This window comes from Cryptotermes secundus, unplaced genomic scaffold (assembly GCF_002891405.2).
Source record: "Cryptotermes secundus unplaced genomic scaffold, Csec_1.0 scaffold4611, whole genome shotgun sequence".
NCBI classification, from domain to species: domain Eukaryota; kingdom Metazoa; phylum Arthropoda; class Insecta; order Blattodea; family Kalotermitidae; genus Cryptotermes; species Cryptotermes secundus.
This window is the reverse complement of record NW_019743066.1, coordinates 46,933-70,935: the sequence shown is the minus strand read 5'-3', so window position 1 is coordinate 70,935 and position 24,003 is coordinate 46,933. Positions and strand designations below refer to the sequence as shown.

Below are 24,003 nucleotides of genomic sequence, written 5' to 3'. Positions count from 1 at the left end.
ACTGTCTGTTCACGACCTTAGAAAGGGCAATAATCTCTTGCAGGTGTAATGGAAGGTCTTAGCACTGACCCGGGGCCCCTCTAGCTCTTTTTCTTGAATAGCCATTCTTTCATTCTTCTGTCCTTTAGTCAAACGATTCGAAAATCTGAAGGGTGTAACAAGATGTAAGTTTTCCCACCAGAGAACCAAATGATTTTATTCCTTCCATCTGTTTTATGACTCCAGGGACTGCTAAATTTGTCAAGTGTTACAAACAGAAATGAATGTATAATGTATCTAACTCAATTTTTATGATAAATGGATGGAATTGACTTTGTATGAGCAAAGAACATAGTGTCGCATATTATAAAAGAAGATTTGAAAATTTTTATACAGAGAGTTATACTCTATTTTTCAATTTTTTCCCTTTAATTTTGATACGTACTGCAAAAATATTTTTCCAGTTCTTCAGAGTTGTTCTGCATTAAATTCATTTCTGTTTGTAACACTTGACAAATTTAGCAGTCCCTGGAGTCACAAAACAGATGGAAGCAATAAAATCATGTGGCCTTCTGCTAACACTGCTTACACTCTTCGGATTTTCGAATCCTTTGAGTGAAAGTCTGAAGAATGAAAGAATGGCTATTCAAGAGAAAGCTAGAGGGGTCCCTGCAAGAGATTATTGCCCTTTCTACGGTGGTGAACAGACAGCATCGTGGCTGAGATACAGAGTGCGATCAGTTTTCTGTGCGTTCATAGTGACATCGAATTCTGTAGGTTAATTTCAGCCTGTATATACATCAAGCAGATAACAACAAAAAAGGTGTGTACATAGAATTTTACTATATATTTTTAACACATTAATCTGCAATAAAAGTACTGACTCGTGGATGAGGTTCGGCGTAACTCATACATATATTGTTTTTTGCTGTTGTTCATGTAGGTATCATTTTAATTAAAAGCCAAACAGTGAAGCTTACTTCAAGACTAAGATCTGGTCATGAGCGTCTGAATGGGCTCTAAATTAAGAGAAAGTGACTGGTCAACCGTCAGTTGTAAAATGACTTTGAAACGAAGCAAGTAGTAAAGAGGAATTTTGTAGAAGTAGAAACGAAGCTGTAGGATATGTGGAAGACGAAGGCGAATCCTTGCCATAACCATGGCGGTCCTTTGGTAAGGCACTGACGTATGGTTTAGAAGATACGTGATTGGAAGACATGACTACTTTTGTGAGAAACAATTTAATGCACCTAAATACATTTATCACTCTGTCTTCAGTAGATATCAGCGTTTCAGACAAGATGTTTACATTGTTTCTTTCTGGCAGTAAAATACATTATGTTCTATGGTAAGCGTGGGACTCAATGTAATGGAGTAACGTTCAGCAATTGGACTTACATTTGATAAAGAACGTGGTGGAATGCTACATTTGGAGCATGGCTTCGAACATTACTTCATTACGTGGAGGTCCACGCTTACCATAGTATTCATATGAAATAAAAAAGTAGCGCCATCTGTTGAACATTAACTCCACAGATGGCGTAGCATGGCACCGCTTCCATAGTATTCATATTCATATGAAATAATAAAAAGCGTCACTGTTGAACATTACTCCACAGATGGCGAAGCATGGGACGGTACCCACGACCGAGCTTGGGGTCACGCAGAAAGTTAAATACTTGAGACCACGCTAAATCAGCGAGAGTTAAGAAAGTATGAAATAAAACTGCAGCGCCATCTGTTGAACAGATGAAGAAAGCGGTCTTCTGGGATTTGGCACCGTGTATATGTGGTGTTAACCGACGTTTCGGAGGAACGTATCGCCTCCATCCTGAAGATGGAGGCGATACGTTCTTCATAGTCACCGCCGTGAAAGCCTCAAATCTTACATGTTGAACAGATGTTGTAATGTTCAACAGATGGCGCTACAGTTTAAAATATTTTCTTGTTAACTTCGCTCAGTTAGCGTGGTCTCAAGCGATTAACTTTCTGCGTGATTATAAGGGTGGGTGAGGGTGGGGTCCCACGCTTCCATCCTCAGTACCTCCTGCCCTATCCTATAAAATGAATTCTTCAGAGGAGCGGTTTGCACAGCCCAATCAGATACTAAGATGCTATATTTAACTACACCTCGTGGCTTTCCATGAGGTTTAATGAACAGAATGCGCTGCAGTTATATTACATTTTCTTGCTAACTCTCGCTCATAGAATTTGGTCTCGAATAATTCAAAGTCACCCCCTAAGGGCGGGTGGGCCGAATTTTTTTTTCTTTTTGATCCCATGTGGATTTTAATAAAACCCGCTTAGGTTGAGTGTCTTAATGAGCGGCAGCAAAAAGCAAAAATATACCCTCACCCCGGCCCCTCCCTCTATCTCTCCCTCCTCCTTTACCCTATCTCCTAATTTCTTTCCATTTTCTTTTTCACAAAAATCCTACTGGTTTCGAACAGGGACCTTCTGAACACTAGGCTGATGTCTTACCCTTAGACCACCAGCACCACTGAAATTTACTTTCTATAATCTTCCTCTTAAGCTACATCTTCGGTTATAATTCCAGAAAAATCATATTAAACTCACTTTATATGTCACAGAAGTTTCACCGGTCTCGAAACTTCGAACTTCGCATCACTACGCCGGTGCTTTACCAATAGGCCACCAATGCCACGGAAATTTTTGACCTTTCATCTTCCTCTTATGTTACATCTCGCTATATATTTCCAGAAAAATCTTATTAACGCCATTTGTATTTTATAAAACTTTCGTTGGTTCCGAACCTCGAACCGTCTCCACACTAGGCCAGTGTCTTAACCATAGACCACCAACACCACATACTGTTAATTTCTTGAAACTACCTCTTATGTTACACCTCGTGCCGTAATTCCAGAAAAATATCTTATTAATTCATTTCTGTTTTACAAAACTTTCATCAGTCTCGAACCTCTGAAGTTCTACTCACTACGCCGGTGTTATACCAATAGGCCACCAATGCCGTGGAAAATTTTAACCTTTAATCTTCCTCTTATGTTACATCTCGCTATATAATTCCAGAAAAATCTCATTAAAAAAATCCACGTGGTCTCAAACCACGGACCTTCTGTTTACAACGCCGGTGTCTTACCTCTAGACCATCAGAACGCCTATGCTACAGCTTTCTGCGATCCTCCTCATATTCTATGACTTGGTTTATAGCTGCAGAAAAATCGTATTTATTTATTCACTTTCCAATTTTTATTGACAAAAGACACCGCGGTCTCGAACCCCGTACATTCCCAGTACTACGCCAATGTCTTACCCACATACCACCAGATCTATATAAATTTGTTACCTTCACCTTCCTCATATAATACGACTTGCTTCCTACATGCACAAATTTCTTAAATTTTTTTCTCACAAAAGTAGTCATGTCTTCCATCCACGTGTATCTTCTAAACCATACGCCAGTGCCTTACCAAGGGACCGCCATGGTTATGGCAAGGATTCGCCTTCGTCTTCTACATATCATACAGCTTCGTTTCTACTTTTACAAAATTCTTCTTTACTACTTGCTTTTTCAAAGTCATTTTATGACTGACGTTTGGCAAGTCACTTTCTCTTAACATGGTAAAAGTTATTAGATATCTAATACAGTACATACAGTCTGGAGAAATTGTGTGGGGATTTTATAATAATGGTAAAATGACTTTTAATTGTGCTTTTATGTGGGTATGGTGAAGTATGTTACTCCTAGCTGTAAGTAGAATGCAGTAGTTTATTGGCAGGATCTACGGTGATAGAACATAATGTATTTTACTGCCAGAAAGAAAGCCTGTAAACATCTTGTCTGAAACGCTGGTATCTACTGAAGACAGAGTCATACATGTATTTAGGTGCATTCAGAGCTTCTCAGAGCATGTTAAGTCTGCTCTTCCTGCATGTGATTACCGAATGGCTTTTAACAACATATGTTGCCAAGTCCAATTTTGGATAAAGTTGCAAATGAACAACAGATCATTCACATGAACTGCAGGCATTCCTGTGCCCAACTTAAAAGCATCATCCTGTTCCTTATTTAAAAACAGTGTTCTATACTAGGTCTGTAGATAGGGATTAGTTCTTTTGATTGGGCCCAACAGAGTAGGCATTTACATGAGGACGGAGACAGAGTCCAATTACTAAAATGTTTTTTTTTTCTTTTTGTATAAAGCAGGGTAAGCGATAATGTCCAAGATGTAAATAATTGTATGAAGTGTGCAGGTGTCCAGATTGACATAACCTTCCCAGTATGCATTCATTCATACAAAAAGCACATAAAATATATGAAATAAAATGCACTTGTATTTGGGCTCAAACTGCCAAGTTTTAACAACTGGAACACAAAGAGAATAATCTTTTATAGAACTTGTACTTGGTTCAGTTGTAGCAACAACAATTACTACAATTACACTCTTATTTTAGTATATCAACTGGAATGGTGGTGTGATCCAATTGAAACATACTTGTAGTGTAAATCTGGTATCAGACTTTGGCTCGATCAGCATAAATGCCCAGACTGTGATGCTAACACTAACTTTAACATATTACTTATGTCACGAATGCCCCAATTCTCCTGTTCACATTTATGTTACACACATACAACTGATATCTTCCCTTCACTTTTCCAACTAAAGTTTCTGTGCATTTCTCTTCCCTCGTATGTATACTATGTGACGCACACCTCTGAGGTTTCTTCATTTGATTTCCGTAACAGCATTGATGAAGAATACAAATTATGAAGCTCCTGATTATGCACTCTCATTAGGTTCAAATAGTGTATGCACCATCCTGTTCTGACAGTCTTAAGTTATTCTCTTATGGGTGAGAGACCAAGTTTTACACCCATTTGAAAATGGTAAAATTCAAGCTGTCTATATTTTAATAAAGGATTCTGAACTGAATAGTAACATTTATTCCATGAGTTCAACCTGCTGTTAATTTCTCCATGAATAATGTAAAACTAGTAGTATGTAATAATGTAGCACTGTGCAGTTCCTTGTGGACAAAATGACACTGGTAAATTTTTCTGTGTGTACTTTGATTTTCCTTTGCCAGCCTTTCGGCTATTGAAAATTTCTTAAAACTTTGTTTACTAGTAACAAAATTCATTACAGTGAGTTTACCAAGGAAACTGTCAGGGAGTGCATTTTGTGATCTTTTAAGTGCAGATATTTAAATAATCAGTCTACTAAGATATCAGTTCACAATATTTACAGTGATCCACATAGTCCCAAGGAACAGAACCAGTTCACTCTTGATGAATTACATGCAATCAGAGCAATGCTAAAGCAGCGGCAGCAGCACCAAGATAAGTAAGTTAATCAGAATGTTACCATATGGTATGTCTAATGAGAATTACTGTTTTTGCAGTACTGTTTTTATTTTAAAATTAAGTGCTGTTACCTTGCCCGTGGAAAGGGTTACTGCATAAAATAAAATGATGGGCACATTTCAGTATTAGAGAAACAGTAAATTTTTCTTTTCCTTAGTGGTGTTCACATTTCACACCACAGGCCAGAATAGCCTTGCCCACACATGGTCCCACCAGTTTTACCTTCCACCTGTGGTAGTGTATAAGGTTTCATGAAAAGATTCAGGAACTGATTTTTCAGGAGTGAAACTAAACTCAAAACTGTAATCATATGTATCTCTTTCATAGTATGTTCAACCTACAGTACTTGAACATGGTATCATAGCTATCTTGCCTTTGTTGACACATTCCCAGTATTTTTCTGAGAGGATCTTGGATTCCTGTGTCACACTTCAAATAATTGGTAACAATTCCACAAATGTCTTCCATTTAGGATACATTTCAATTTGTGAATCACCAAAAGATCACTGTGTTTCAAATATGAAGTGTGCAGAACCAGGAGATGCTCATTCCTGATGAAGAGTTTCTGTAATATGTTACAAGTGAACCATGAGATGAATTTTGCCAATAGTCATCCCAGGTTTAAAATCATGTCTTTACTGCAGATATAAAGTTCTGGCATAGATACATAAATTGTCATCCTAACATCTTTATAAAATTTGTATTGAAAGTGAGGACTGATTTCGTGAATGTAATGGGTGACTGAACTGTGCATCAGCCTTGTACAGAAGTTTTTATGTATTCTACATACATAAGTCCCAGCAGCTGAGAGTTACATCTGGGAATGCAGTTTCTAGCATTTTAAGTGTGTTGCTCTTACTCCACAGCTTAATGCAGAATTTTGAAGAACAGATGTGCTCCTTCATGTGAGACAGTTAACATGATAATGCCTTTCCTTTTCTAACCTCTGACAAATTAAATTCTTTGTAAATATTAGAAATGCTAGGCTTCAGGATGGTTCAGAAATCACATGAAACTGTAGGACACTTCTGCCAGTCATCATCTTCAGTGTCATCCTATGTTCAGGAGCAAAATTAGGACCCACCATTTCAGTGCTGTCACCAGAAATGTGGCTCTCTACTTTCACCCTAGCTAGACAGTGAGAGGCCAGAATATAAAATCCGCAGCAATGTAGTTACAGATTGTGTGCATATCAGATGTGTGTTCACTGCAGATGACAGTGACCCAGTATTGCATTCCATGTACATGGGTAAACTTTTCATTTGTATGTTTATTGAAGATTATTATTGTTATAGTATGTATTAAGGATTTGTTTTCGCAGGAAGGCAGGCTCAACACCCTTGGTTGTAAATCCAAGTAAGAAGGCTTCTAGGAAGAAGAGGAAACAGGAGAAGAAACCTGAAGGTCCAATAGGCCTGTGAGTACACTTACTTACTTAATCATGATGATGACTTTGGAACAAGATCAGTAAAGTTATAATGTTTAGTGCAACTCGAAGTGCGTACTGTTTGAATTTTGCTTCATCTGAATGTACAGAAATGTTAGAGTTTAGGCAAACAGTAATTTAACATGGTACAAGTTATTAGATATCTGATGCAGTACATACAGCCTGGAGAAAGTGTGTGGGGATTTTGGAATAACGGTGGTAAAATGACATTTAATTGTGATTTTATGTGGGTATGGTGAATTATGTTACTCCTAGCTGTAAGCAGAATGCAGTAGTTTTATCAGCAGGTTCTATGGTGATAGAACACAATGTATTTTACTGCCAGAAACAAAGCCTGTAAACATCTTGTCCGAAACGCTGATATCTACTGAAGACAGAGTGATAATTTATTTAGGTGCATTCAGAACTTCTCAGAGCGTGTTAAGTCTGCTCTTCCTGTGTACGATTACCGAATGGATTTTAACAACATATGTTGCCAAGTACAATTTTGGATAAAGTTGCAAATGAACAACAGATCATTTACATGAACTGCAAGCATTTCTGTGCCCAACTCAATAGCATCATCCCAGTAGCAACCTTCCCAGTATGCATTCATTCATACAAAAAGCACATAAAATATATGAAATAAAATGCAGTTGTATTTAGGCTCAAACTGCAAAATTTTAACAACTGGAACACAAAGAGAATAATCTTTTATAGAACTTGTACTTGGTTCAGTTGTATCAACAACAATTACAACAATTACACTCTTATTTTAGTATATCAACTGGAATGGTGGTGTGATCCAATTCAAGCACACTTGTAGTGTAAATTCTGGTAACACACTTTGACCTGTTTAGCATAAATGTCCACATTTAACAAGAATCATGACGGCATTTGAAACTGAGTTATGTTGCATGATACTGTGCTAGATATTATGGTTAATAACTATACTCTGGATATCTTGTCACCAAGCAGTGGTGATTTGATTGCAGGATGTCTGATGACAGTGACAGTGACAGTGACAGTGATGAAGATATTGATATTGAAATTGGTGCACGTAAATCATCAGCAGAAGATGTGAAGCCAGCCTCAGCAGATTTAGCAGCCACTACAGTTGAGAAAAGTGATACAGGTTAGCACATGACTTAGACCTAATGCTTGTCATTTTGTCACGTTGTCAGTATTGTAAATACAAAACACCTGGCCAGCATACACAACTATTTGAGATTTAAGGATTTGACAGTGTTTACTATAGAAAATTACTGTCAACTGGGATGTGACACTATGCAGTCTGGTAGGTTGCTAACAAGAACCTGTCTCCATGTTTGCACTTCTACCCTGTACAGCTTGCACAACCAACCAAGGTGTGAGATTTCCATACTGGTGAATGAAGATTGTGTTCTGGGGGGTGGTGCTATGTAGTTCAGTAAATTAATGGCATTTCAGAACTACCTGCTACCTCCATCTTCAGGGTTCTGCCCTGTCTGACGCACATGTCAGTTCTTAAGCATTGACTGAAGAGTGTGGTCATATGTCATTAATCTTCACACATGACTAAAAATTGGTTTTGTCATGTTCTAGTACTCTTGTTATTCTCACATGTCCCTTTTATTGTATTTAATGTGACATAGTACATTATTCTTATTTGTTTAATGAAATTCTTACTTTTGTCAAGGTGTGTTTTTGTATTACTTATGCTACTACAGTCAGTAATTTTGTGGACTGTGGTTTTGTTGTACCATATTACAAGATACTCATACACAAACATGTCCACATCCTCCCTCAAAGTAGTCCCCTTTCATTTCCTGTTATGATCAGTCGAGAAATGTACCATCTTTGTCAGCACTATCGATCAGGTCACTGCAAATACTCATGCAATCATCACGTTGGTCTTGCGTCAAGATGTATGGAACACTGCTGGGTAACATGAGACATGTTCAGGTCATAAGCAGAATTTTATGGCAAGTTGCATGGCTAATCCCTGCTGCTGTGATTTCGTCTACTGTTTAGGAGTGTATGGCACACCAACGTTCCAACTTCTTGGATCTTCGAGTTCAGTTCTGACCATTCTTGGCCAACTGGTACGCTCATCATCTTCCAAACTCTCTCTCCACTGTGCAAAACGTTTATGCCACTAACACAGCATTATGACCCAAGGCTTCTTCACGGTATGCTTGCTCGATCATCTGAAACGTTTCGCTAGCAGATTTTCTTACATTTGCCCATTGCTTAGACTGCAACATGCACAATTTCCACCACTCTCATACAACTACCCTTCACAATAGTGACTTTCTTTCTGAATACACTGCATGCACACAACTGCTGCTTGCTGGGATGAGAGAAGAACGGACATGGCACCATCTCATGGTTCCACATATCTGCTGTAGTGCATAACAGCACCACTATGCGCCAAATCCATGTATTTATTGACTGTACTGTGTATTGGTTGAAATTTCCACAGCATAAAATTGAATATTATTTTTAAGCATCCTATTACACTCACACAATATGTATGAGACAAACTCCGTCTTAAGTGCAACAATTTAATTGTATTTCTTTCTTCTTCCCTTCCTCCACACTACATGTTTGGAAAAAGAAAAAGAACAGAAAATTTATAGACATTTTAATTTGAATCGAAGTTTTAAAAAAGTGCCAGTTTTAGAAATCAAATTGATGCGTGTAGGTTAACAAAGATTTTATACATACATACAATTGGAAAGACTGGTGATTTTAAATTTTAAACTACGGGCAGTGTAGCAGCTACGTAAGAATACACACCTGATGATGGCCATTTAGGGCCGAAACATGTAGTGTGGAGGAAGGGAAGAAGAAAGAACTACAGTTAAATTGTTGCACTTAAGACGGAGTTTGTCTCATATATATAAAATTAAATCTTAAAGATCCATATATAACTTTCCCAAATCAATGTTTCTCTGGTGTTGTGTACTTTGTTCTGTTTTTTATATAATGTCTGATTTGTCCTGCATTATTAATTTTTGTTTTTTTGAGTGTTTTTCTTTTATCTTGGTTCTGTCCCACTGTCATTTTTTGGGGGTAATCTTTGCCCCTCTGTGTCATGTGTCCTCTGCATTCTAAAGATATGGCTTATGATCTTGTCAGGTAGTCTGTGAAATTATATTTTACTGTACTGGAACACAAATATTTGTTTTATATGTTCAGAGTGGTCAGCATATGACAAATAAAGTGGATATGGAACATAGTGACAACTGCTTTTGTCTACCCAATGATCATATCAGTTTGACACTCTTGTCCGCTTGCCTTATCTGCATGCACACCTGCCAGCCACTGTGCATTAATACAGACTGTGTAAATGTAAAGTTGTCACTGTGCATAACTAATTAAGCACTACACCATGGAGATATATGGGGACCTGATGTATAGATCCACATATTCTTGACCTCAGTACTAGTTCAAGGTGTGTGGTCAGCTGCATGCCCCTGCCAACTGTGGGGAAAGAGGCCCAGGTACCCATTGGGTAGGAGGCTGGGTGGGCCCAAGAACCAGTTTGGATGAGTACAGGCTGTTTAAATTCCTTAAACCAATGAAGCATACAATGCAGTTTTTGGCCACATTTTTCTGTGTTGCCAAGAAGGTTCAATAGCAGTAACACTACAGCTGTATTCCAGAGGTACTCAATTCACATTTTGACTGGGAAACCAGCTATCCTATCTGTGAGAGTGGGGGGCAAGGTGTTCCTCAGTCTCTCTGGGAAAATACTGGAATAGTACCGTGATTAGACCACGGCTGCTTCCTTCCACATCTTTTCCAATTCTTTATTCACCATTTATATTACCGTTTGACACTGTATAATGTGAGATGCTAAGATTGTCATAAAATAACCCCCACCTGCCTCGTTTCTAAACAGAAATCTCACTTCACCTTGCAACAGAGTCATGTAAGGCTAACCTGTGAAATACTCTTTGTTTCCTTTGTGTAGAGAAACTTGTTCTTGCCTCCATAGTTCTCATACAGGTGAAGTAATTTTTGTCTTCTGACATTTCCTTTCCCTTTGTGCCTGTTCAACTTTTGAGATAATTTGTTTGTTATGATGCCTAAATGATGTAACATTTAACAGAGCCATCAGTGACTGATACCACCTTCCAGATGTGTGTTGTGAATGTGTAGTCCATGGTTTGGCAGTGTGATGTATGTCTCATCATTAGTTGGTAGTTGTAGTCATGATGATAAAGGTGGTAGACATTTACCATGATGACCACTGTAACCATGACTTTCATGGCTACATCTACCGAAATTGGTACAAGTGTGGCTATTCTACCAACTTTACCATGGCCACATCATTTATTAATGGTGGTAGTAATGGTGTAGTAGAATGGAATATTCTGTGTATATGCTCATTCTATATACATGTTTATGTTAGATTGTTAGATTTCTTTGGAATGGCTAGTGGAAATTTAACAAGTATAAAGGAGGAGAAACTGAATTGTATGTGGTGCTATTTTTACAGGCTTTACAAAAATGAATAAAAAGAAGGGAGAAAAAAGCAAAGATGAGGCTGCTTCTCCAAATAAACCTGAAGACTTATCACCACTGGAGCTGTTTATGGCATCTGGTTTTGACCTCTCACAAATTGCTGATCTGAGTGTAAGTAAATTGCTTATTCAGATAAATACATGCTGATCTGATATTCTGACTCCACTGTTGTCTTCACAGTGTTAACTACTCAGTGAAGATTATGTATGGTTGTCTAGGTTATGACTGTGTAAGATTTGAGGCTTTCACGGCGGTGACTATGAAGAAAGCAGTCTTCTGGGATTTGGCACCATGTATATGTGGTGCTAACACCACATATACACGGTGCCAAATCCCAGAAGACTGCTTTCTTCATAGGTTATGACTGTCTGCCATCCTGAAAATTGAGAGTGTTTTCTTCCAGAACACTGACACATGTATCACATTACATGGCATCACTTGCCAGAAGAGCCCAGTGTTCATATTCACTGCCATGAGACACTCAACTGTCACAAAATCAGAGAAGTTTAATTTGATCCACGTTAGTTGTTACATTTGATCAGTACAGAAGAATTACTTTTGCTTGACAACTTGAGGTTAGTTCTGCCAGTACCAGACTTCAGGGAAATCTTTTCTTTAATTTTGGAGATGAAATATCTGTCCAACTGCTGTGATCAGGTGTGGCCTTGAAATGTAAGTGAAACACCATCCAGGATGTGGCTCCGTCAAACTCTGTGCGACTTTACCATGGTGGGACGGGTTGCTATGTTCCTGCTGCCTCTGGGACTATGTCTAGATTGAACTTCTACCACCAACTGCATCTCCAACACCCACCAGGTGGTTTCCTGGCCATATTGATTGGCCTTCACATTGTATTGGGTTGCTTCCTTGTCAAGTTGCCTGTGCATCACATCACATCACATCATCTGCAGCCAACTACAAAACTCCATATGAAGATTCCGAGCCTGTTGTTTAACCATTATGACTCTCTTCAACTGCCTGTCTAGCATGTCTGTTGTTTCTTGAAATGTACAAATGCTCACACAGTAATATTATTACTGTCTTCTCTTTTAGATTGACAAGCTGATAGGAAAGGAAATAACAATAAAAGAAATGTTATATTTGCAGATGAATGAGAAAGTGAACGACATGATGTTGATAGCAAAGGAAGATGGAAACATTGTACCGTGCCAACCAAACACAGTGGGAGAGCTGATTGAATTCAAACGAAAATATCCCAATGCGCAGGCTATCATTGTGAAGACTTCAGAATAAAAGTGAATAGTATTTTACAAGAGCAGATGGAATATAATGTTACTGGAAGTAAGTTCTGAAGACACATAAGCAGCACTGAGCAATCTTGCAATCTGTAAGTAAAGAGGGATTATCTGTGGCCAAGATCTTGTATGTGCCTTTTACGTAGTTTTCACAATTTGTGTGTGTGTGGCCATAGACAGTATGGATTTATTGAGTACTTGTTTACGCCACTCAGAACTACAAATTGAAGTGCCACTGCTTATCTCCACAATTTCACATATCACCAAGTTTTTTCCAGTTTGCTGTGTCTTCAACAGCCGTTTCCTAGGAATAGATTCTAACAGTGGAGATTCTTCAGCCACTTCATTTCACTTCCTTCCACTCCACTCACCAACTCTAAAGTGCACTTAGCCTGCCTGGGGTCCTCGCTATATAGCCTCAGGACGGACCCAACAGAAACCACAACTACCACCACCACCACCAACAACAACAACAGCAGCAAATGGTCACTCTATTGTTACGGGCAGTTGCCTAGCAATAGCACTGAGATTGTTGATGTTTACTGGCTGTTAGCAAGCAGTGCATGTTTCCTTCTTGCTGTCATTGTATAGCAACTTTACTACATGTTATAATATATGAATATGTATCTATAATTTTTATCTTTTATATTCCTTGCATGTTGGGTTTTAGATAGGGATATGTTAGCATAGCTTATATATGTCTTATAAGTAATTCAATGCCATAACTGAACTTGGGAGCCAAAGTAGCTCTGTCATGCAATGAATGGATATGGGCTGAACCACCAAGGTTTGATTCCAGACAGGGTCAATGATTTCTCCCTGCATCCTTTTCCAGACCACCCCTCCTCCTAACCAGCAGGCACTGGGGTTGCTTTCCCAGTGGTAAAGTGGCAAGGGCATGATGCTTACAGCTCACCTCCATCCAGTGCCAAGGTTAATATGAAGAATTGTTGGCTGAACTTTGAGTTTCAATTATTTCTATTCATTAAGCATTTGATTAACTGGTGCAAATTGTTAGGGAGAATGCAAGTCTGGAGACCAGGGGCCTGATAAGTAACAGAACACATTTGTCTTTTACATCGTGTTTACTACCACTCCAGATGTTCTCTTTCCTTTGATATAAAACAAATGGTTTAATCATAGAAAAATTCTGTTATTAAATTTAATTGAATGTGATGTATTTTGTGGACAGTTTTCAACAAAAGAAAAAACTAATTCTTTCATTGGCTTTGTGAACCTTGGCCTCCTTCATGGCAAGTGCCCTTTCTGCTCTTTTATTGACCTTGATCTGACTTTGAACAATCATAAATCATTCTCTATGTCTTTCAGTCATTTCAGTCTGGAAATAAATTCAGTGCCAAGTATATTAATGTGGGATATTTAAAGATAATTTTGTTAATTGTACAGTTTAACATGTTTGAAAAGTAAATATGTGGACTTCGTGTGAGCCCAGTCAAGTGAACAAGTTAACTCATGGAGTTGAGACCTTAAGAAGCTGCCAGTTGTGCAGCTACTCTAGAAATTCCCAACATTTTATGGAACTTAACACGTTCATTACTGTGTTCACCATTGGTGCCTAACTGAGCCAGATGAGTCCAGTAAATACCACCCCATTCTGTCTCCCTAAGATCCATTTTAATATTATTCTCCCAGTTCAGTGAAACGCGTGTATTTTTAAAAATAAAATTCAGTAACTGTTTTACATGCATGGGGTGTTGTGTCATATCTGAAGGTATGATACATTCAGATTTATAACTTTTGTACTTCATTGGTCTTTATATTACACTAAGTCAGTCATGCCAAGTTGGTTATTCAAAGTATGGTATATAAAGATGTTTACATGAACATTGAACTTTATAAAGCAGATGTAATAAGATAAAAAGTTGTGATATGATATCGTCAGTAATGTAGAATAACTTCATTTTAAATGCAAAATGAAAAAAACATTAAGGATCCAGTAGACCAGTGAGGGAAAGTTCTTTCTGTTTATAATCATATACCGTAATGGACTGTAAATTGTTGAAATGACAGAGTTGCAATCCTAGGTTGTGGAATGCTTTTGCAATATGGCATTACTGGTATATAATAAAGAATCTTATATTAATAGTACTGTCACTAGTGGTCATATGTTCGTAAAACTGGAATGGAATCACAGATTAACTAATGAAAGAAGAAACTAGTGAGGTGTGGGACGAGCACATGTAGTCACAGCCTAAAGCATATGGAATACTGATTAGTGAGTAACTATTGCACTATATAGCCTGACACTACAGATTCTTGTATTTGTAAGGATAAATACAATAAGCTCCTCACAAAAATGCAAGGTTAAACTGCTCTGGTGAAATGTGTAACGGTTTGAAGAATGCAAGTTAGTAACTTGACGACAGTGGTGCACACCACAGAACCAGCAGGTGTGTCTGAAAGAGTTTTATTCAGTCATTGCTAGTTGTATAGTGTTAACAACAAAAATTTACTGAAATTATTTAAAAGCTTTTGAGAGTGTATTGTGAGTATGAGTTGGATATGTAATTGTTGGGTATCTTATGATGCTGAAAGGAATGAGGGAAGTCATGAAAAGCTGGTGTTAATCGGAGATTCACACAACAACACCTCCTGAATGCAAGTCAGATATTTAGCATCAAGTCAGCACTCTCACTAATTCTAATTATGATTTTGTGGGCATTAAGATGATGATAAGCTGTTGGAAGAAGTTCAGAACATTGTGAACAGGAAAAATATATAGTGATGACATGTGAGCATATCCTACATACATGAATATTGGCATGTTTACTGAAGCAGCATTTGCAGCTGAGGACCTAATAGATATGTTAATGCATGGCCGTGCCATAGCTCAAGCAGTTAGTCGCTGGCTTCCCACCGCGGCTGCCTGGGTTCGATCCTGGGTCTGGTCAAGTGGGATTTGTGGTGGACAATGTAGTGCTGGGGCAGGTTTTCTCTGAGTACTTCGGTTTCCCCTGCCAATCTTCATTCCACCAATTGCTCCACAATCACCCTCACCTATCTGGGGCTGGTACAGTAGGCCAGAAGTGGCCGCAGTACAAGGGACTTGGTCCCACCCCACTAGCAATAAAAAAAATATGTTAATACCTTGTTCATACAGAACATTATAAAGTCAGGGCACCAAACACTTGAATAAAAATACCTACATGCAGTGCTGTCTGGAAGCATTCCGCAGTCACTGACACATGAAGAGGTAGGCTGGACAACTTTTTGTATCAAGGTTTTCATGTCTGAGAGGAAGACTGTAGTGCCTACCCCTTCTGTGGGGACTGTGATCAGGTAAGTGAGCTCAAGTACATAGAAGATAGTGGAAGTTAATTGCATAAATATTCAGGTTTCCTGGTCTAATTGCTAGTGTGCTGGCCTTGCATCATTCAGACAAGAGAGTTCAGCTCTCTGTGGTCCACTAGAGACTTGAGGAAGAAACTAAGCAGAGCTCTTTGTGTAATAACTAAGAATTTCCTGATCAGGACATAAACGTATGGTGCTGGCAGGAGGGTGTTAAACCAGGTGTATGGGGAATCAAAACTGAATAAAAATTTTTAACAATAAAAATTAAAAGTATTAGACAATATGGAGAAAACTGCATAATGAGGAGCTTCATAACTTGTACTCTTCTCCAAGTATAATTAGAATGATAAAGTCAAGGAGGATGAGGTGGGCAGGTCATGTAGCACGAACAGGGGAGATGAGGAATGCATAGGTGGGTGGACAATATTAGAATGGATCTTAGAGAGAGAGGATGGAATGGATTGGATAGAACTGGCTCAGGATAGGGAGCAATGGAGGGCTCTTGTGAACACAGTAATGAACCTTCGGGTTCCATAAAATGCTGGGAAATTCTTGAGTAGCTGCAGAATTGGCGGCTCCTCCAGAAGGGTGCAGCTCCACGAGTGAGTGAGTGAGTAAGTAAGTAAGTAAGTAAGACGACACATTGTTCTGGCTAGAATACTCAAGGTGATTGGTAAAACAGTCTTCAGCAGTATGAATGCCTCCCCTCCATAAAAAAATCCTGTCATGTCCATGCATAAATGTTACCATCACTGTCAGTCCTACTCAGCATCACTCCTCATGAGGTGTAATGTAGTCTAGTTGATGGCTAACCCAGTGTGATAATTTCAGTGGGCTGGCCCATGATTTGGATTAAAACAGGTAAACCATATAAGTCATAGGTGCAACCAGGGTGAAGGGTGACCTGAATCAAATGGGGGGGGGGATTTATAAAACTGGTCAATAATTTAGCAATGTTATGACTGTTATATATTGTAACCAGTACCTAATATGACATAAAGGTTTGACAGATTTAAGCTTACATTAAATTCAGGGACGTTATTTTGATCTATTGAGTTACAAAGATCAGCCAGAAGTTGCAGTTCATGCTTAGCATGTATGCCTTTTTGCCATATTTCTCCATATACTTATAGCATAGTGTTGTCCCTTCTCCTTCCTATTTTCACAGAATTATTGTTATATGCATCTAGAGCCATAGTGGTAAATGAAGCTCACCAGTGGCAGTCTTCAAAGACCCTGAAGATGAAACAATCGTAAAGTAGTTTTAGTTTAAAATACACTGTAAAGTTTTCTTTTTTACTTCATGTATACCTGTAAGGCAGCCTCAGCATTTTGAAGTTTGTGTTAGGAACGATTTGTTGTACAGGTTCAGATGTAGAAGTTTTTCAGTAGGACATGAACTCTGAGATGTGGGAAAATGACAGGCCTAATTATAAATGGGCCAGTGTTATTGAAATGGAACTTAACACATGATGTTTAAATTTTGTAAGGTGGGGTGAGACTGAGTCCACTTGGTACATTGACCACTAATTGGCCTGATGTACCAGCCTTGGATGATAGATGAATATGGAGCATTCGGTGGAATGAGAACTGATGGGAAACTGAAGTACTCAGTAAAAAACCTACCCAAGTGCCACTTTGCTCACCACAAATCCCGCCTGAGCTGTGACACAGCCCACAACCCTTTATGTGAACTCAGTCATAGCAGCTGAGACACTGATCTCTGTGTACCCCCCAATTTTTTTCCAGCAGCAAAGCTACTGCAGATCACAAGGCCATAGCTTGTTTGTCTCACCAAACCCACTGTACAGTGTGAAGGGAGCGCAATATATGGAAGATTTATTCAACAGTTATATTTTGTAACTGTTGCTCTCACTGCTCTTGGCAATGTAAAGTTGAAGCATAAAAATCTTTAAGATTTCGTTTGTTTTACTGTTGTATAAAAATATGCTGATGTTAAAGGATAAGGAGATAGTATTGTGAAGGAAAACGAAGGATGAAGTTTTCATGTCGTCTTCCCGAGAAGCTGCCTAGGTACCCTACATGAGCTTCAGTGGGTTCACTCTGAAGTTATTGTGACCTTTCTTGCAGAAAATTTGACAGCATAGAATACAAACATTTTAAGTCAGTTAAAACAAATAATTGAAATTTTGTTCTTTACTTACAGTCTTGGGGCTATGGAAAGAATGAAAGATTTAAATGGTTACAGTAAGAAGTAAGGAAGTGAGTTTAGAAATGGTCAGGAATTTTTTCATTTATTACTGCTGAGTACAAGGCAGCATGTTGAATACTGTTTTATTAAATAATCAGTATTTATAATCTGAATCTCATAAGATGGATCATGTCAATTTTTAATGTATGTTGTTTGTACAATAAAATATATCAGTGCCTTCAGTTGTCAGAATTATTTATAGTGCTTCATCACTAATACCATGTTACACTCACTTTCAGTGAATCAAGAGAGAGACTTTAATTTCCCAAGATAGTGATAGAAACATGCTGGTACAACCAACAATTCCAGTAATGCAGTAATGAGAACAAAGATTTAGATACAGTGCAACCCCCATTTAATTTTTTCTTGATTTGAGGGTCTCCCTCATTTAACAGTCCTATCAAATTGATGATTTCAGCATTAATATGTCCCTCTATGTATGATTCTCAGAGGGTTGAATCCACTGATTTAAACAGAAACTTTACATGGGGTTTCTCATATAATCAATCATCTGGTGTTGTACATAAGGAAATAAACACAATTCTTGCCATTCATTATGTAGTATAAGAATATGTGAATTATTGTGAAATATAGGAAGAAAGAATTTTTATAATTTCATGTTCCTGCAGAAATGTGACAAATTAACAGTTCTTGAAGTACAGTGCAGAGTAGCTGGAAGAACAAAAAGGCAGCAGACCATAGAATGTATAAATTTGTGTAAACCTTTTCACTGCTTTTCAGAAGTTTCTATTATGCGAGATGTGTATGTTGCACTTAAAGAAGAAAATAAACCAGTTACCTATCCCATAATATTATTTGTTTCAATACTGCAGTGTTACACCACTATCTGATTGTGACAGAAATCAATTTAGACCACCTTTTTTTGGCAAGCTGTATTTCAGCATTTGTGAGGTTGTGTGATGCCATACGGGAATTTTAGTTCTGGCATTTTTAATATGCAATAAGCATATTGGTATCCATAGTACGTGTAATAATGGGAAATATGTAAGATATTTTGACATCTATATTATGAAAAACTTAAAGGAAAATATAGCAATGTTACTCTTATCAATGTTTATGCTCCACCCAAAGATAGTGAAATAAATTTTAAAGAGCATTTGTATGATGAATTGCAAGAAGTGATGCTGTAATAATATCAGGTGATCTAAATGCCAAGTTGGGAAGAGAAGAAATATGTAGTAACATCTCTGGGAAATATACATTATTAATCAAATTGATCATGTCATTATTAATGCAAGTAAAAAGGACCTTATAGAAGATGTCAGAACAATGCAAGGACGTAATATAAACTCAGACCATTACGTTGTTAAAACGGTAATAAGGCAAGAATTACCTGTAGCATATGTGAAAAAGAAACTTAGTATAAAGAAATGGAACAAGATCATATTGCGTGATCTTCAAAAACAGAGACAGAACAGAATCGTATTACACAAAAAAACTGAGTGAAGTAAATGAATTTTCAAACGTAAATGAAGATTGGGAATTTATTCGGTCCAAAATCGTTGCAACAACTGAAGAAGTGGTAGGAACACAAGTCCAGGTACCTAGAAACAAATGGTGGGACGATGAATATAGGAGAGCAATAAAAAACAGAAACAAAGCAAACAGAGTCTGGTGGGGGGGGGAGGGATAAATGGCAGAATTCTACAAATTGAGGAAAATCATTGAAAGAATGAAACTATGAAGTTTTTTAATGACATCAGATTTATGAAAAAACACAGCAGTGCATTGCCAAGGATATATAGAGATGCTGATGGGAATTTAATAGTGCATCAACTGAAGGTATTAGAAAGATGGAAGGAACTGACGTGTTCACTTTGGCAGAAACGGACCAAATCCCCGATATTATGGATGATTCCATGAGTGATAATGACTTTTATATTGAACCTCCAACATACACTGAGGTATGTACAATAATAAACAAATTTAGAATCAATAAAGCTGCTGGACCAGACAACATTACCCCAGAGTTAATTAAATTTTGTGGACGAACACTGAAACGAAGGATACATAAGCTGATGCTGAAGATAAGGCAGGACACAGAGATCCCTTCACGGTGTGGGGAAGGAATCATAGCACCAATACATAAAAAAGGTGATAAATTGGCATGTCATAATTTCAGACCAATAACATTATTAAACATCTCATAACATTTTTGCAATTTACTGAACAATAGATAACATATTTATAGTTAAACAGATCTATGAAAAATGCTGTGAGTTTATTATTGATATCTATACCATATCTGTAGACTATACACAAACATTTGATTATGTTAAGAGGTGTCAAATAATAAATGCCTCAGAAAGTACAATGTTCCATCCAAACTATCAGATCAATAGCAGCAACTCTCCAAAATATGAAAGCAAAGGTTAAAATAAATGGGGAGCTTAGCGAAGGATTCCAAATAATCTGTGGAGTGAAACGGTGACCCATTATCTGCATCACTTTTCATCCAGTCAAGGGCAGTCTGCTCTTCGAAGGGAACTTAGAAATTGTCACTGTGCTCTGGTTCGGCCTACATATCAATGTGTAACTTCTGTAATCTACCTGAGTTCAATAAATCTACATATATCCTAGTTGGCTGAAGCTCTGTTGTAAACTGTTACTCGTTGACGGCACCCATGCAGAGCCTGGAAGGAGTCTTCACTCAGCTACATCGAATGACTTCCTGCAGCGGGACCCATGCCCTGGGAGCAGAGGATATGACAATTGATAAAAATTTTAACTAAATTAAATTATCCTATCTGTTTTAACTTCATTATAAAAAACAAATCTTAAGGCAGATATGCAGATTTTAAAGCAAAATTTGCAACATTAAAGATGTTTGTATTGTGAATGACGTATACCCTTTGGAACACCGGACAAAGGTTTAAATTACAGCTTGCTTTTTAAAACCTTAAAAAGTTTTAAATTTTAAAGTCTCTTCTACATCACAGGTGAATATATACATATTTTGACCAACATTGGTCAACTCTAGGTGCCTCTGAAATTGTTAGCGAAACTGCTGTTCTCCCATCCATAAGTTCAATTTTTGGGATATGCCCTCATCTATGTGCCCATGGGTCCCATGGTGATGGGTAAAAAGTAAAGCTATCCCTGTACCAGGCCGTGAAGGGCCATAGGTTTGTGAGACGCTGAGGGTCCCACACTATCTAGACAATCGGCTCAAAGATGGCGGTAAGGTTAGTTACTCTTATTGTGTCACGTGCAGCTGTTATGGGGCATATACACTTCACCTCCTCATTTGACTTTCAATATAAAGGTGGCTGCTATTAAATATACATCGAGGATCATGAGTTACGAAGAAATGCAAAGAATGCATTTGGTACTGTGTCTTCCAACATACATACCAATTCAGAATAATAATAAACAAGCATATAATCTGACAGTTCTTGGTGTTCTGCCACTTTAGGAACACAAAATTCAGCCATGAGGCATACATTAATGCGCACTCTACAGCGTCAGAGAAACCACAGCAACAGATATTACTTTCTTTAAAATGAAAAGCCAAAGTCTTGCTCAAAACAGCAGCTTTATTATCATCATAAGTATTACAAAATTAAACAGTTCTATGTGAACATCACATCTGCAGTAACAAATTAAACAGTACACTGAGTTACAGATATCAAAATTTGGAATGTCTTTTACCAGAAACAGGAACACATCAGTTCTGAGTATCCTGAAGAATATACATATATATAAATGAGACAGATGGTAGGTACAGCTGGAAACTAACAAAAAATATGTCAGAAAAGTATGAAATATATTTAGAGGACATACTCTTCGTTATTACCATTATATAATACTGGAGGACAGTCTCACTCCCAAAGTTTTCCATCCTTGTGGTTAGAACTTACTCAGCAATACATATCTTCAATTATACAATTTAGTAAAGACCTTAATTGTGAATATGTATATTCAAGAAGTGTTCTTTTTCAGAGGCACATTAACAAGGGGATGGAGGAAGACCAATAAACTAGCAACTTGTCACTAACAAATTACTTCACATGCATAAGAACAAACAAGAAAATTAGTTCTTGGATTTGAGGTTCTCACAACTGTGGCCATGAAGAGTACTATCTTCTGAGATGAACAGCACACAGTTGGCACTACATCCATTTTCAAGTCTTGCTGGTTTCTTTCTTGCATACTTTTCAACAGTGAAGACAGAGCAGTAGATCCCCCAAAAGTCAGTTGAATTCTACTAGACTACACAGCATTACACACCAGAAGATAATATTCTTCATGAAAATTAATGACCTCATGAAGTCATGTAATTTTTTTTTATTTTTCAGGGCCTGTAAATTCTGGGTATAATTGAAACTGGAAGCATAAAAAAACACACACAAACTTGTGATGAGCCAAAGAGACATGATCCTGCAGAACAGCAATATTTTACACAGACATATCTTAACACTTTTATTAAAAGATCAATATCATAACTTTGTGTCAGAGTCTAAACTAACTTTAAGATACATCATTGTAAATATCCACTGAATTTTATGATTTATGAAACACAGAAGTTGCAAAACTGAATATGATTATCACTCAATGTCACTTTCTGCAAAGCTATCATAATCATATAAGGATACTACAACATTGATGATAGATTTAAAAGATTCTTGCAGCGACCTGTATGCCACTATTAACATTAAAGCTCATGAAGGGATATCATTTGGTATACTAAGGATAAATTTGTGTTGAATCACGTGCACCAACCCTGAGAGTTTGTGATGGGAACAAAGGATGATGTTTTAAAAGGTAAAAGGTTGGGGCTACTATATGAACATGATCTCATGGTTATTACAGTTACATCTATGTTTGCTTGCAGAAAGAATATAATAAATTTCAGGACCTGTTGTATTAGAAAGAAATAAATACAATATTTAGTCAAACATTCAGTTTAAAACTAACATGCATTAGCAGTCAAAATAAAATAATAACGAAAGAGAGTATGCTAGTGCATACCGTCAGTTAAAATACAAAGTCTTTATGTGCATTTGGCACAGCCTCATGTTGCGATCTTCTGGGTTATGACACCATGCAGACCAGTAGGTGGTTACTAACATTTCAGAGGAACAATCTACCTCCATCTTCAGGCAGAAGGTAGAGGCAGCACACTCTTCCAAAGCATAAGTAACACCCTATCATACTATAACACAGTGTCACAATCCAGAAGACCACACTATAAATCCTCACTGCCTGAAACTTGTATCTATCTCTGAAAAATCCTGGTTACAGAAATGGGGTACCTAAGGGGGCATTTATATCACAGAACTGGTAATATCTGTGAATGGGACTTAAAATATACTGACTGAAATAGCTATAATCAAAACTGCTGAAGCAATGATTTACATGTTACTTTAAGTACCTCAATCCTGAAGCAGATGCAGTTTGTATTAAATTATGTTTTGTTCTTTGTTGGAAGCACAAGAGAGGCCCAAGTCTTCATCAACATCTTCCACTGGGCAGGAAGCCCTTCAGCCAGCTTTGTCTTGATCTGAGTTGGTACAGCTGTATAGCAGAAAGGACATTATCACAATGAACAACAAAATTTATATAAAAAAACGAAAACAAAAGAAAACAAAAAACCGCTGAAACAAAAGCTGTATATTTTTAAAGGTCTATTGCTACACACAATTTTGGAACCTTATGTGAAATGATTCCAGTAATGTTTCCACCTCAGATTTCACACAGCCTCCATATTGGTATTATTTATTACAGGAAATGCAAGTACACGGGTCTGATGTTCTCTAGTAGGACTGTGTTCATGAAAACTAACATGAAAATCCATCAAGGGTTCAGAAGTTACATTGGGGTCACAGACATATGAAGACACAAACTTCTCTCTATGCATAATGTATGGAGAGGAAACCAATAAAAATGCTCATAACCGAGAAAGTTCACTCAAGCTTCAGACTTGTATACAGGAAAT

General features: G+C 37.6%; 2 protein-coding genes across 5 annotated transcripts in view; one reads left to right on the top strand and one right to left on the bottom strand.

The window, feature by feature from the left end:
• The first annotated feature begins 5,107 nt into the window (after positions 1 to 5,107).
• On the top strand, positions 5,108 to 14,084 carry LOC111873695. Its single transcript, XM_023868629.2, has 5 exons — positions 5,108 to 5,303; positions 6,645 to 6,740; positions 7,745 to 7,884; positions 11,239 to 11,375; positions 12,372 to 14,084. The coding sequence occupies exons 1-5, from the start codon at positions 5,272 to 5,274 to the stop codon at positions 12,516 to 12,518; spliced, it is 552 nt and encodes a 183-aa protein (XP_023724397.1). The 5' UTR covers positions 5,108 to 5,271; the 3' UTR covers positions 12,519 to 14,084.
• Positions 14,085 to 16,879: 2,795 nt separating this feature from the next.
• The window catches only part of LOC111873694, a 31,058-nt gene continuing 23,934 nt past the window's right edge, over positions 16,880 to 24,003 (bottom strand). For 3 of the 4 annotated variants that reach the window (XM_023868626.2, XM_023868628.2, XM_033755169.1), the window contains 2 exons: positions 23,440 to 23,582; positions 21,584 to 22,391 (listed from right to left, as the gene is read on the bottom strand). In XM_023868626.2, coding sequence (XP_023724394.1) covers positions 23,473 to 23,582 — 110 coding nt within the window. In that variant the 3' untranslated portion in view covers positions 21,584 to 22,391; positions 23,440 to 23,472. Of the gene's footprint in view, positions 20,756 to 21,583; positions 22,392 to 23,439; positions 23,583 to 24,003 lie in introns of those variants that run through there. The other variant, XM_023868627.2, reaches the window with a different exon arrangement.